At 44.7% G+C, this 16,186-nt stretch overlaps 3 protein-coding genes across 3 annotated transcripts; all 3 read left to right on the forward strand.

Moving 5' to 3' along the window:
- Positions 1 to 804: 804 nt before the first annotated feature.
- LOC137001653 (uncharacterized) lies at positions 805 to 2,854 on the forward strand (the record flags this gene model as incomplete). The annotated part of the gene is made up of 2 exons (XM_067360762.1): positions 805 to 2,116; positions 2,188 to 2,854. Coding segments are annotated over exons 1-2 (1,737 nt in total), but the record flags the coding sequence as incomplete, so codon positions are not given.
- A 32-nt stretch (positions 2,855 to 2,886) lies between these two features.
- Positions 2,887 to 5,276, forward strand: LOC105676473 (uncharacterized). Its single transcript, XM_012374439.2, has one exon. It carries the CDS (start codon positions 2,891 to 2,893, stop codon positions 4,754 to 4,756), a length of 1,866 nt encoding a protein of 621 aa, XP_012229862.2. The 5' UTR covers positions 2,887 to 2,890; the 3' UTR covers positions 4,757 to 5,276.
- Positions 5,277 to 12,029: 6,753 nt separating this feature from the next.
- Positions 12,030 to 13,172, forward strand: LOC137001654 (uncharacterized). Its single transcript, XM_067360763.1, has one exon. It carries the CDS (start codon positions 12,030 to 12,032, stop codon positions 13,170 to 13,172), a length of 1,143 nt encoding a protein of 380 aa, XP_067216864.1.
- Positions 13,173 to 16,186: the final 3,014 nt, after the last annotated feature.

The raw sequence follows: 16,186 nt of genomic DNA on the forward strand, positions 1-16,186 counted from the left end.
TTCGAAATCATTGAGAAAATTACTAGTTCGCTGTGACGTTTACTAGCAACGATGTTTTGCACCATGTCAACCGTGAAGTAAGTTGTTTCTTTAGCTACATCTTTAAACTTAATTGTTATACTTTTAAACTCACAATTTATTTTTTTTCATAGAAAACAAAAAAGTAATATGTCAAAGATGGAAAAAGAATCATCTAGGATCTTGGTTAGAAGATACTCGTTGACAAAAACCAGTTACAAATATCTCGACATCGGAATCAACGTCTCAACGTCGAGCCGTGTGGAAATCGCTCTCGGTGACAACCATGGTAAGGAGCTACGTCTATCATACGACGTATGGAAAGAACTCATGAATCAACGGGACATCATCACCAGCTTCTTTAAGAACGATGTGGACGAAGCACCGTCTCAGACCGTTGGACACTGCACGTTAAGTTTTGGAAAAATGAACAACCTAAAAGTAATGCGCCTGGCAACATCAGCGTTATGTTTAATCATGTCAAACCGAACCGTGTGTAACATGTTTGCACTTGAATATTGCGTAGACTGTATCAATCATTCGTTGAACAACATCACCGGTACGGTTGATGTCAAGTTCGCACACTTTTCAGAAATCGCGAGGAATGCAAAGGACCCCGATCACGTGGCGATTCGCAAAAGCGATTTATTCGATAAGAATAACATAATTGATTGTGAACTGGTGACTCAGGTCTTTGCGGAGTTGTAACAATACATATTAATAAATATTATTTCAACTGTAATTAAAATTTTTTATTATTTTTCCTTGCCATCTTATCCGCTATACCGACTTATCCTACAACGCGCGCATCAAAGTAGAGCGCCTGTTTAAATTGCGTCATCATGTTTGGAGGAGAGGGGGTAAATTCGGAGTGGTGGGGATATCATATTACAATAATTCCCGGAAGAGATAAGATAAGAATTGTTAATACAAACATGAGCCATTGTTATGCTTATAGTTAGTGTCGTGTGCAACAAACGGGTATATAAAGCGAGTGAGAAAAATATGAATCTTCAAAATCATTCGCAATGGAGAAGGAGCGCGATCTTACCGTACGAGCAGCGAATATCAAAACGACGGGAGAGTTCCTTCCATGGGACTACGAGTGCGACGAGTACCTCGATTCTCTCAAGGAACAATGTCGCAAGAGACAACGCACCGGAGTAGTCAACTTTCTGGTGGCGCAAATTGCGCGTCTGGAGGGTGTGAGGGACACCCTGCACGAGCGTTTTGTGCCCGTCGGTGCCGGATACGGTGGATACGAGAAGAAGGGCTACACGTGGAAGGAGATCGAGACGGCGTTTAGGAACCGTGTGCTGACCGGTGCGATTATTAATCAAAACTACATCGATCCTCGTGAATTTTTGAAAAACGTGAGAAATACGGTTATCGAGCGGATCCAGGGCGTCATGGCGGAACACAACAGCGTCAAGATTAACACCGCGTTCAACGGGGAATTCGTCGCGGGCGACAAGACTGCCGTGAAGACCATCGCCACCAAAAATTGCGAGTTGTTTCCCACATCCGATCTCAACGAGTGGTACACGCGGCACGTGGAGGATGATATTCTGGCGGCTTTGGAGGAGTTTCAGGAACGCGACAGCGGATGGGCGTTGTTGCGTATCCTGAATCTCACCGTCAATGTGAACAAGTTCAATCCTCTGCACGCGGGATGCCACATCGAGTTACCGCGGAAAATTATGCTAAAAAGGGCTGTGGTCAACGTGCAATCGACGGACAATGCATGTTTCGCGTGGGCAGTCGTCGCCGCTCTATATCCAGCGGAAAAGTACCCGGAAAGAGTATCGCAGTACCCACATTACTCGACGGTGCTGAATCTGTGCGACATCGAGTTCCCCGTGACGCTGTCACAAATATCAAAGTTCGAGAAACTAAACGCCATCTCCGTCAACGTCTTTACCACCCAAGACTCCAAAATCGTCCCTCTGCGGCTCGCCGACGACAAAAAGGAGAAGCACGTCAACCTGCTATACGTGCGTAAAAACAACGATGCACACTTTGCGTGCATAAAGAACCTGCCGCGGTTGGTGAGCTCACAACTGAGCATGCACACACATAAAATGTACATTTGCGATCGGTAAGTAAAAAGATGCGTATAAAATAAATCAATATTTTTATTCATAGTTTTAATCAAATAAATTATTACAGGTGTCTACACTACTTTTATACACGGGAGAAGTTGTCAGTCCACAGCGTCGACTGCGGGAAAATGAACGACTGCGCTGTCGTTCTCCCCAGCGAGGACGACAAGTGGCTGACGTTCCGAAATTACAATCGGAAGGAGCGGGTTCCGTTTGTAGTGTACGCCGATCTCGAATGTACGCTCGAGAAAAAGGAGGATCAGGACGGTACTACTTACGCCTACCAACATCACAGAGCCTTTAGCGTAGGATATTATGTAAGTTGCACTTACGATAATTCGCTCTCTAGTTATAAGTCATATCGCGGTGAGGATTGCACAGCGTGGTTCGTCAACGAACTGCACGATTTGACGCACCGCGTGAAAGCGATCCGCACCACCGTCGTCCCCATGGCGGATCTTACGCGGGAGGAATCGGAGGAATTCCGTAGCGCCGTAACGTGTCACGTGTGCGAGAAACCCTTAACAGCGGACGACACGCGGGTGCGCGATCATTGTCATCTGACCGGGCGTTACCGCGGTGCCGCGCACTCGTCGTGCAATCTAAATTACATAGACTCCGACGTTATCCCGGTGATATTTCACAATTTATCCGGTTACGACGCGCATTTCATTATTAAAGACGTTGCCAATGCTTTCGAAGGCAACGTCGAATTGTTGCCGCTGACGAAAGAGCGTTACATTTCATTTACAAAAAATGTTAAAGATACCATGAATCAAAAATCAAAATTGTGTATAAAATTACGGTTTATTGATTTGTTTAAATTTCTCAGTACGAGTCTCGACAAATTGGCATCTTATTTAACTGTGGATGAATTAAAAATTTCACGATCGGAATTCAAACATTTATCCGCGGAAAATTTCAATCTGCTTACTCGGAAAGGTGTGTTTCCCTACGAGTACGTCGACAGCGTCGACAAGCTCCGGGACACAAGCCTGCCATCGCGCGAATCGTTTTACAGCTCGCTCACCGGAGAAACGGTATCCGAGAGCGATTACGCGCACGCGACAAACGTCTGGCAAACTTTTTCGATCGAAGATCTAGGCCAATACAGCGATTTGTATTTGAAAACAGACGTTCTTTTGTTGGCGGATATTTTCGAAAATTTTCGAAACATGTCTATAAAGAGTTACGGTTTAGATCCCGCTCATTATTACACTCTACCGGGATACACGTGGGACGCTATGATGAAGTACACGCGTGTAAAATTCGAGTTGCTCACGGACATCGATATGGTACTGTTTGTCGAGCGCGGTATACGCGGTGGTCTCAGCCAATGCTCCAACCGATACGCCGCCGCCAACAACAAATACATGCCATCCTACGACCCATCGGAACCGTCGTCGTACCTAATGTACTATGATGTAAACAACTTGTACGGGTGGGCGATGTGTCAACCGTTGCCCTACGCCAAATTTCGATGGGTCGATGATGTCGCGAGCTTTGACGTAATGTCCGTTGCATCCGATTCGGCTACCGGTTACGTGCTGGAAGTCGATCTCGAGTATCCGGTGAATCTTCACGACGCGCACGCCGACCTGCCGTTCTGCCCGACGCGCGATAAGCCGCCCGGCAAGCGGGAGTTCAAGTTACTCGCAACGCTGTACGATAAGCAGCGTTATGTCATCCACTATCGTAATCTGCAACAATGCGTGCGACACGGTCTGCGAATTGCAAAGATTCACCGCGTACTGCAATTCGCGCAATCTCCGTGGCTCCGCGGATACATAGAACTGAATACACAGTTTCGGACACGGGCGAAAAATGATTTCGAAAAAAATTTGTACAAATTGATGAACAACGCCGTTTTCGGCAAAACCATGGAGAATGTGCAAAATCACACGGATGTCCGGCTCGTTGCACAGTGGGATGGTCGGTACGGAGCGGAGGCTATGATCGCGAAACCGAATTTCCACAGCCGAAGCGTGTTCTCGGAGGATCTGATCGCCGTAGAGTTGCGAAAACTCCAAGTGAAATTCGACAAGCCGATCTACGTGGGTATGTGCATTCTCGACATATCCAAGACCTGCTTGTACGAGTTTCACTACGAGTACATGGCACCTCTCTACCGCGACAATTGCAAAATTATGTACACCGATACCGACAGTCTGATATACTTTCTGCACTGCGAGGACGCGTATCGGGATATGAAACGTGATATATCCAAATTCGACACGAGCGACTACTCCGAGGACAACGCTTACGGTATGCCGCGCGCCAACAAGAAAGTACCCGGTCTGATGAAAGACGAGAATAACGGTGCGATCATGACGGAATTTGTCGGACTGAGAGCGAAGATGTACGCGTTGAGAGTCACCGGCCAAAAAGACACCAAAAAGATTAAAGGTGTAAAAAAGAGTGTAGTCGCTAGAACGATAACGTTCGACGACTACACTCGGTGCCTCAACGCCGAAATCGAGCTGACGCGGCGTCAATCGTGCATCCGCTCAAAGATGCACGAGGTGTACACCGTGTCGGAGTCGAAGCTCGCGCTCAGTCCGTACGACGATAAGCGGCACGTCGTATCCGGTTCCACCGACACTCTACCATGGGGACATCGCGAGATACATTTGTAAATAATGCTTAGTAATATACATAGTGCTTAATTTATATAGTTTAATATTTTATGTATTATTAGTTTTTTTTTTTTTTTTTAAATGTATATATTGTAACATATTGTAGTAGTAATAAAGAACACCATTGTATATATGTATAATAGTTTATTATAATACAATGTAAAATATACACAGTTTATTACAATACATCGTCTTTATTTATCCAAGAGTTGTGCGAATTGTCGAATTCCAACCACTTTACAAACACCTTGTCATCCTTTCGACGCAACACCTTCTCCACGAGATAAACGTCGGGTTGACCGGATCTCCGCGGTAATCTTTAATCAGATACGTCACAGTTGACGCAAATAAAGCATCTTCGTTTGCAACAGATAAACCTTCCAAGAAACTTATAGGAAGGATGTTTACCGCAACGTTTGCTCCTTAGAGTTAGTCATTAAAAAGACATGGACCGCGCCACACTAGTGATCGCGGTTGACCGCGAATCAGATGCGCGGCAGGTGAAGCGTTTCCGCTTTTGGGAGGATACTATCCCTTTCCGGGTGGAGGAGTTGACGGAGGACAATTTGGCCCTATGGCGGGCTAGTGCGGGGAGGATCTCGCGACAAGAGCGAGTACGCGAATGGCTCAAACAAGTGCCGGATATCCAACCCGACAGCCCGCTAAGTCCATAGGAGACTCCACCACCGGTAAGTACTGTTTAATTTTCTATAAATTTTAAGCGGTGCGCATGCGTTGTCATGCTTTTATCATCTATTTAATTCAATCATAAATTAATTTATTCAATAATTATCATCTAATTTTGTGTAACTCCATTCCATTTGTTACAGGGAACGCTGGTTATCCACCATTATATGGACGGCGGAATATTTTTTTTTTTTTTAAATGCTTTTTGTTTTTTTACTAATTATATTTTATTTAATCAAATTTTGTAAATATCTAAAATATATTTTTTAATTATATTTTAAATTATATTTTTTATTATCCCAACTCCTCGTATATTTTTCCTATGCCTCGTTTTATCCGTTTTATCCTACAGACCTATCTTACTGCGTGACAAAGGCGCGTGTCAAGTTACTGCTTGAGATAAGAGAAGGAAAGAAATGAGTGGACAATAAGAATGAAAATATTAAAAGTTTATAATATTAATAATAATTTATTCTTCTAACAATATATATATAGTAATAAGACATGTCTTCTATATGCTAACATCACACAGGAATAAAAATATGTAAATTTAAGTGTAATTAATATAAAACATAAAATAATAAATATAATATAATAATTAAAGCATCCGCTCAAAGATGCACGAGGTGTACACCGTGTCGGAGTCGAAGCTCGCGCTCAGTCCGTACGACGATAAGCGGCACGTCGTATCCGGTTCCACCGACACTCTACCATGGGGACATCGCGAGATACATTTGTAAATAATGCTTAGTAATATACATAGTGTTTAATTTATATAGTTTAATATTATTATTTAATTTTATTATTAGTTTTTTTTTTTTTTTTTTTTAAATGTATATATTGTAACATATTGTAGTAGTAATAAAGAACACCATTGTATATATGTATAATAGTTTATTATAATACAATGTAAAATATACACAGTTTATTACAATACATCGTCTTTATTTATCCAAGAGTTGTGCGAATTGTCGAATCCCAACCACTTTACAAACACCTTGTCGTCCTTTCGACGCAACACCTTCTCCACGAGATAAACGTCGGGTTGAGCGGTCTTGAGCAATTCGTGCTCGTAAAAGCCTCCCGCGACCGGATCTCCGCGATAATCTTTAATCAGATACGTCACAGGATTGGTACGTTGCACCGCGGCGATCTTAAACACCTCCGTCGACCAATTCGGCGTGTATCCTTTCTCGAATACAGTTTTGAATTTGCTCACGCGCACCGGATCACCCACCCTGAATTTCGCCGGCGCGGCAATTTTTATTCTACTGTACACGGTGCTCAAGAGTCCCTTTGCGATCTCGGGAGTGACATCGATCGGGCGCATACCGATCGTACGATGTTTACGACCGTTGTATTCCGAGACCAATCGCGGTAAATCGTCGATCCACTTGTACGATCCCGCGAGCGTGAAAAACTTCCACATTTCGTTCTTCAACGTGCGATTCAATCGTTCCACCACCGAAGCCTTCATGACCGAGTATGTCGAATAATGATTGATGCCGTGTTTCTTGACAAGATTTTGGAAATCTCTGTTGTAAAATTCTTTTCCACGATCGGTCTGCAAATTTTTCGGAATTCTCTCCCTAAATATCGCGGAAAATGCTTTGGACGTTTCGATTCCACCTTTGGTCTTTAAGGGCACGGCCCACGCGTACTTGCTCAACACATCGATAACGGTTAGAATATAGTTGTAACCGCCGTTGGATCGCGAGTACGGTCTCATCTCGACAATGTCAGCCTGCCACAAATCATCGTATCCTTTCACGACGACTGGCCGACGCGTAAAGTTTCTTCTCGCCGGTGCGTGGAGCTCGTCCATGAGCGATCTCCTCTCCAGGCTCATTGCGATTCGTTTTGCTTCTTCTTCTTCATCGCCTCATCGTAGTATTTGATGAAATTTTTTCTCACAGTTCTACGAAGATTGTGAATCTCTCGCTCGACAAGACTCTTCGTCTCTCGCTCGCGATCGACGAGTTTTCCATCGAGTAGCGTCACACTTTCGTCGAGGAGACCTCTCAGATCGTGAATCTGACGTTCCAACGTCACGTATCTGGTCTCGATGTAATCGTCGTGGTCTCTCTTCCAGGTCCACTCGGTATTCTCCGAATCTTCGAGTCGCGAAAGTACTTCTCGCTTAAAATTTTCATAGAGCATACGATCTCGATTCGCACGATCGCTCATAAGCTGGAAGTGATGATCCAGATGCAGCTTGTTGACGGCGTCGGTGTCCGCTTCAGGGTCGGCGAGATGTCTGATTACGCGTGACTTGGCGTTGAAAACCCCACCATCCTTGCAGAGACAATTCTCGCGCACGTAATTCTTCGAGACTCCACCGCTCTGTCTCGTCACCCTGGCGCTTCCTCCTCCTAGCTGTAGTCCGAATTTGTTGATAGACATTCCCGTAGCATCGCACGAGCAATACTGGCTACAGCGATGATAACGACAATCAATTTATAATCAGACCGGCTTCGCGCAGTTCCTCGATAATCGAGAGAAACTCGTTGTCGTGCGCGTTGTTTCCCGCCTGACGGGAGGCGTCCAGCAATCGAAGGCGATCCACCAATTCGTTCGGATCGTCCCAGTGCACGTAATCGACCGCGTTGTCGGTCACAGTCATGGTCTGTGGTACGTTACACTTGGGTAACGTGCGACCCGCACCTCTCTTGTCGAGATGTGCGACACCTCCACCTTTCTTAGATATCAGAGGTGTGATGATATGTTTGTATTTGTATCCTTTGTTTCCCAAAACAAGTAAATGCGCGTTATGACCGCGTCTGTGAGCGTTAGTAGCTAGTAGTATGCTCTTGTACTTTTGTTTGTCAGCCTCCGTACACAGCGTATCGTCGGGAAGTCTTTTGAATATTAATTCAAACATGCCGGGCGTGCCAGCGTATTTCACACCGTCCACGATCAAATTGTCGTCTCGATCGATGTCGAAGGTCTTGTCCCCGAGAAACGTTCCCGCATTGTTGAAGTATACGCCGTACACGTTGTCGATCCCTCTCTTCTTGTCACCGCTCAAGAGCTCCCCGATGTACTCTTGGCCCAGCGGGCCCATTTGACCGTACAGCGCTTCCCGACCATCGGACGTTTGCATCGTCTGTCTCACGGATGTCGCGAAAGACGGGTCCGTGGTTTCGAACACGTTTTCGATCGGTAAATTTATCGGCGATTCAAACGCCAATTTTTGCGGCTGGAACGGCGTCGAGGCTTGTATCGATGTCGTCAACGGGGTACGCTTGATTTTCTTCTTCCTCTTCTCGAAGCTCGACCGCTTTCGTTTGATATCCGGCTCGTTTGTAATCTCGAGATCGTCAACCGAATCATCGTCACTCTTGATGTCCTCGACGATTCGTTTCAACGGCTCTACGATCGGTTTCAACCGTTTCTCCAATTGCGCCTCTTGCTCCACTCTACCCGTCTTCAACGTCCGGTGCTTCTTGCGAATCGACTCGCTTGTACGAGCGATTTCCTTCGCGATCTTCTCCCTCTCGTCGATATCTTTCGTGTCGAGCGTCATCGTCAACGTCTCGAAAACGACTAACCATTCCGCGGTACCGCAAACTCGTTAAAACCACGTCTGTATCGTCCATCGTTAATCGCACTATCCTTGTCTATCACTAAAAAACCGTACTTGTGTCGCCAACATGCGTGACACAATGTACCGAAATCTTCGTACGTCATGTCCGTATTCACATGATCGTTGTAGACGTGCTTAAGGTTTGTTCCATCCTGCTTGAATATTACGAGTAAATTCGCGTTGTCGCGCACGAGATGTTTAGGTATTTTCGCGTACGTTTGGCACAGATAGAAACAATCGACCTTCGAATGTCGACCCATAGCAAAGTACTCGCGTATCGCATTCTGCTTATCGCACGCTATATCGTCGAAGACGAATACGGAATTCGGTAACGCCTCGCTGTGCGGTACAATTGTATCGTTGTCCGAGAACGTAAAGTAGCCGATTTCATCGATCGATCCGAGCAATCTTTCGAGATACCGATACTTTGGTTGATTCAACGATTTCGAGTACACGTACACGTTTTCGAAACGTACACCGTTCGGACTTTCCAGCAGACTGATCATCACATTGGTTTTACCGCAATTCGAGGGACCGCAAATAATACCGCGTATCGTGTTTAGCAGCATTTTACCGTGTCTGCACGCCTTCTCACAAACCCCTTGCGTCTTATCATCCATGTTTTTCACACGGATCGTGTACGGTTGTTGTACAAATTTCATTTTTTTTTACCAGACTCTTTCTCATCCTTGTTATTACGCGACGAGTGCGCGGTATCGGATGTCGGAAAGAGCGGTGCTCGGATATTCGTCGCTAGATCTAAAATATCTCTATTTCCATACATGATTCGGACATTATCCTGAAAAAAAAAAAAAAAAAAATATTGTTTCAAACACACGATTAGCGATGCACGTTTGCGATATATTTCACCTCCTTCCGTTCTTTCTTATTATCCCGGTTATTCATTGTACGTCGTCGTCCGACAAACTTTGATATTCCACTAGTTAGCGATCGATACGCGCCTCCTATTTATAGGTGATCGCTGTCGAAACACACCTCAGTTGGAAATGTGATTTACACGCGATACGTTAGAATTCGCGTTCTATGAAACGATACAAGGGTGCCGGTGTACTGAACAGTGTGATAAATCGACTACCGTTGGAGCTGCATATACCCGGCTACCAATTTTGCGGGCCGGGGACTCGTCTGCGGAAACGACTCGCGCGAGGGGATCGAGGTATCAATCCGTTGGACGCGGCGTGTCGCGATCACGACGTCGCGTACTCGCAAAACCGCGAATCAGCGGACCGCCACGCGGCCGATCGCGTTCTCGCCGATAAAGCGCGGGAGCGGATCACCGCTGCGGACGCGACTCTCGGTGAGAGGGCTGCTGCTACCGCCGTATGGGCTGCTATGAAAGCAAAGACGAAATTGGGGATGGGTATGACAAAGGGAAAGAAGAAGAAGAAGATCAAAAAGAGGAGAACGCTTCCGACGGCGAAACGCGGTGGTATGTTACCGTTGTTACCGCTCTTGGGAGTCATCGGTTCGCTTGCCGGTGGAGCAGCGGGTGTTGCAAAGGCGGTGAACGACTCCAAGGCCGCGCGACGACAACTCGAAGAGATGAAACGTCACAATAAAGCTATGGAAGGACGGGGGATTTATCTCGCTCCGTACAAGCGGGGCAAAGGATTGAAGAAGAAGAAGAAGAAAAAAAAAACGTCGAAAAAACGATAGAGATGCCCGCGGGTGCCACCACCAATCTACAGTTGTCACGAATAGCGAAGCGTATGCGAATACCGTATTTCCGAGGTGTCTACATGCGTAACGCTTTACCCGACGAGATACACCGAAACGAGAGCGGTATCGTGAATTTGGACGATGTCGACGGACCGGGCACCCATTGGGTGGCGTACGCCAAGAGAGGCGATCGCGCCGTATACTTTGACAGCTTTGGCAATTTGCAACCGCCGAAGGAGCTTACACGCTACCTCGGAGACACCGATACAACGATAACGTACAATCGCACGGTCTACCAGACGTACGATCAAACGATCTGCGGACAATTGTGCCTCCTGTTCCTCCAGAAAATAGATATAAAAATCGATCCGCCATCGATCGACATCAGTCGTCGATGGAATCTCGGCAATGTCGCTGACGCTCACTCTAAGCGGTAAAAGCAGCGTTCTCACGGTGGATTATTTTCCACCGATAGACTTGAGCGATGGGGACTACGAGCTCGGCCTAACCACGATGGAGACCTACAACACGATTCCGAACGTGACGGTAGCGAACGATAAATTTTATTTCGACGACAATGACGAAGAAATTACAATTCCCGAAGGATTGTACGAACTGGACGCCATTGCTTCTTATCTGAAACGCGCGATACTGCAAAAACGAGGAAAAGGCGAAGAGCAGGATTATCCATTGTCACTTCGTCCCAACGTTAATACCATGAGGAGTGAAATCATGTGCGCTTTTCGGATAAATTTCGCCAAACCGAATACCATCGGACCATTGTTGGGATTTTCGACGGATCGTATACTGGAACCGAGAAAGTGGTACGAATCAGACTCCTCGGTAAACATCATCAACGTAAACATTATTCGAGTGGAATGCAGCATTACCGCGGGTGCGTACGCCAACGACAAGTCGGTGCACACGATACACGAATTTTCACCGAACGTGCCTCCGGGATATAAAGTCTCGGAAACACCGGCGCAAATCATTTACCTTCCGGTCATCGCGAGGAGTGTTACCGATATCACCTTGCGTGTGGTGGATCAAGACGGACGATTGATCGACTTTCGCGGAGAGGAGATTACCATCAGACTGCACTTGCGGCGACGCGGTGCGAGGAAATGCTCGTGTTGAACGAACAGCGAGTGATTGAGAGAGCAACGAAAATTGTGAAAAAATCGCCATTCAAGAGGCTCAGTACGACGAACGTAAACTTTTTACAATCGTTGGGATTCGTTGTGAGAAACGCTTAAAGAGATGGATATACTCGACATCGTTGACGAGCCCGTCTTCGACGAGCGTATCGGGAAATATGAGATGCACACGTACAATCCGTACGCTAACACGACGTTGGGACACAGCGACGAGATACGAATACCTATACAACAACAGGATTTGTACACGTTGCCGTGTGAGAGTTTTCTCTACGTTGAAGGAAAACTCGTTATGAATCCTACCGGTGAGAATAGAGATGTCGTGTGTATTATGGGAAATAATTGTGTCGCGTTCATGTTTGAAGAAATACGATACGAGCTCGACGGAGTTGAAATCGATCGTAACAGAAACGTTGGAATAACAACGACGATCAAAAATTATATATCGCTGACGACGGAGAAGAGCAAGATGCTGAAATACGCATCGTGGAATCCGAATGGATATTCGTTGATCGATGGAAACTTTAATTTTTGCGTTCCGCTCAATGCTCTGTTTGGATTCTGCGAGGACTACAAGCGCATCGTGATCAACGCTCGTCACGAACTTGTATTGATACGATCGCGCAACGATAACAATTGTCTCGTAGGACGAGCCGGTGCGAATCCGACGATCGAGCTACTCAAGATACAGTGGCGAATGCCTCACGTATCTCTGAGCGAAGTCAACAAGCTGTCTCTTCTTCGAACTTTGGAAAGCGGACGATATCTGAGCGTGTGCTTCCGTTCGTGGGATCTGTACGAGTTTCCTCTGCTGCAAAACACGACCAAGCATTCCTGGGCGATCAAAGCCGCGACGCAATTGGAAAAACCGCGATACGTAATCTTCGCTCTCCAAACCGGTCGAAAAAACGTACTGTCTGAAAACGCTGCGCAATTTGACGATTGTAAACTCACCAATGTGAGACTGCATCTGAATTCAGATTTTTATCCGTACGACGACATGAACTTGGATTTCGACAGAAATCGATACGCTATACTGTACAACATGTATGCGCGTTTCCGCAAAGCCTATTACGGACAGGACGATACGTATTTGGATATCGATGATTTCTTGATAACCGGTCCGTTCGTAGTCATAGATTGTTCGCGACAAAACGACTCTGTCAAGAACGCCACCGTCGACGTGCGAATAGAATTTGATTGTAAGGAAAATATACCGGCCAACACCACCGCCTATTGTCTCGTTATACACGATCGAATGGTCGAATATAATCCACTGAACAACATTGTGCGCAGACTCGTGTGAAAAGTTATAAATTAGACGTGTGCGTACGCGGACATGTCAGTTTTCCGACGATCGACGACGATGTCGAACGTACCAATTTTCGTCGACTTGCAAGGTTACGCGTTCAACAAAATTTTTATCGTGAAAGAAGCAGCGGTACTTCGAGATGGCGAAACGCTGTCTCATTACGTATTTCGTGAACACGTACCGTGGTATCTGTTGACGAAATCGGAAAAATCGTTGGTGTGTTGATTACGGATATACCATCACGGCTTCCGATGGGAAGATGGACACGTCTCGTACAGTCGGATAAAAAGCCTCATCAACAACGCCATTGGTACGGAACCGCCTCTGATATACGTGAAAGGACTCGAGAAGAAAAAGTGGCTGTGCGAGATTTTGGGAGATGATGTAGAGATCGAAACGATCGGTGCGGATTACGAAGATATCGCACGCCTGACGAACTTGGATGTAATCGGAACCTTGCGCTGCGCGTATCACACGAAACATTGCGCTATGCGGAATGTTTGCAAATTGTACAAGTGGTGGTTTGAGCGTAACAAACGTGTAACATAACAATGATTTATATTATAATAAAATGATTTATATTAATAAAATGATTTATATTAATAAAATGATTTATATCGTACGACTTTTATTCCACCACAGTTATACGATCCTCGTGACATATGATCTGTCGCTTATCTCGCAGTAGGATAGGTCAGTGAATAGGATGAGAAAAAAGTCTGGTAAAAAAAAATAAAAAATTAATTTATTTAATATGAATAATATTTATTAAAAAAACAATAAAAAAAATATATGTACATTAAAGCAAACAAAATTTTTTTTTTTAATTGCAAAAAAAGTTCTTTCCTCGCGAGGAATCGACTGGCGAAACCGACGACTTCGAAAGCGCGCCGCAGGAACCTCGCCCGACCAAGTTTCCTCCGACTCTTCTTCTCTACCACCTGTTTGAACTGCAAAAAGTCAAAATTTAAAAAAAAAATTAATGAATTAATTAAAAAATTTGAGTATGAAAATACTCACCTCTCGATTTTCTTCTTTTTATTTTACTCCCCCGTTTGAAAATTCTAATCGGAAGAGTAAGACATCACAGGGGGGCTGTATCCTGTGAAAATTTTAATGTTTAAAAAAATTCAAACATAAAAGTAACTGTAAAAATTTTCAATCTTTCTTACCTCTGTCACCCATTCCCCATCCGTCTTGCGTGTAGCCTTCCTCATCCCCTCCTTCATAAGTCCTCTCCTCTTCCTCTTCCTGCTCTTCTTCCTCATCCCCTCCTTCATTAGTCCTCTCCTCTTCCTCTTCCTGCTCTTCTTCCTCGCGAAGTGAGCTCATCGATTCGTCACTCACGAGATCGACGAGCTCAGGCGTCAGAACGATTCGAGCGCGAGCTGAAACATTAAATTTTTTTTTGTAAAATTTCCTAATATAAAATCGATGCTGTTATTTTATTTCATATAAATAATGTATGCAGCGACTTACACGAGGGTCCGGCTTCGTCGCTCGCGAGATCGACGAGCTCAGGCGTCAGAACAATTCGAGCGCGAGCTGAAACATTAAATTTTTTTGTAAAATTTCCTACTATAAAAATCGGTGCTGTTATTTCATATAAATAATGTATACAGCGACTTACACGAGGGTCCGGCCTCAGGCGAGGTATCCGCTCGACGTCTTACCCCGAGACGTCGAGTAGCTCGCTCGTCGTGGTTTCGACGCGTACCACGCACCACACCCTCCACCACCATAGTTTTTTTAGATGTAGGGTGTTGTAGCGTTCCTAAAAAATAATAATTTTAATTTTTTAAAACTTTGTTTTAATATTCATAATAAAAAAAAAAAAAAAAAAAAAAAAAAAAACTTACCATTTTTTACAGCATCATTATAGCAATGCGACAGCCAGGTGATATAACCTTCCGCATCCTCTTCAGCATCGCTGTAAATACGTCTCATTTCGACAATTTCCCCAGCAATAATCAAGAGCTGAGGATAATTCGAAAAATGTCCCAACCGAAATAACACAGCGAGCACCGCGCTAGGGCACGCACCCGCAAACTTTGCGAATACTGTATAATTATCATCGTCGTTGTCGGACAACGACGATAAATAATTATCAACGCATAGCCCGTTTAAGCTATGCGTCAATCGCAAACACAAATCGATTATTTTCCGACAACTAGACATTTTTTTTTTTTTAAACGAATAACTACGTTACGAACTTTGTGAACAACGAAGATCTATTATGGATGCAGTACTTAATCCCGACTTATATACCCTTACATCAAAGATGCCGCTAAATCTTATTATAATCTTATTATATTCGCCGCTAACTAACATTCGTATCGATATCCACTATAGTTTACAACAATATAGTTCTTTAAAATATGCCGAAGACGAGATGACTCGCTCGACAGTAGCATCTCCTTTTCGAGGAATAGTAATCGCGGATCTAAGGTTTCGCCAGGACGATAGGTGCTAAGCTATTCGTCGCTAACTAACATTCGTATCGATATCCGCTGATAGTTTACAACAATATAGTTCTTTATAATATGCCGAAGACGAGATGACTCGCTCGACAGTAGCATCTCCTTTTCGAGGAATAGTAATCGCGGATCTAAGGTTTCGCCAGGACGATAGGCCAGCGTATGATATTTCCATCTATTCAACGTCTATCGTAGGAGTCGTCTATCTTGCGGAGTGTACCACAAGCCGATAGCTGTGGTCGAGCCTCGTCCGAGGACGACTCAAGCGCCTCCCCCCGTTCCCCCTCGTAATCGTGAAAGGCGTTAGAGGCTCAGTTGAAACAATTTTTTTTCATCTATGTAACATCTTTTACAAAATTATGAATAAAATTTGCTAATATTAATCTTATTGCGATTTTTTCTCCTTTCACCTCCCATCCTTAAATTACATATTAAGCTTAGATTAGAGTTCCTATTAAATTTATATTTTACCGCGGATAATTCGTATTAAAAAGAAAACTTGAAGTATATTATTGGTGTTTAGAATAAATG

The sequence above is a fragment of the Linepithema humile genome, chromosome 8 (genome assembly GCF_040581485.1).
Source record: "Linepithema humile isolate Giens D197 chromosome 8, Lhum_UNIL_v1.0, whole genome shotgun sequence".
Taxonomy (NCBI): domain Eukaryota; kingdom Metazoa; phylum Arthropoda; class Insecta; order Hymenoptera; family Formicidae; genus Linepithema; species Linepithema humile.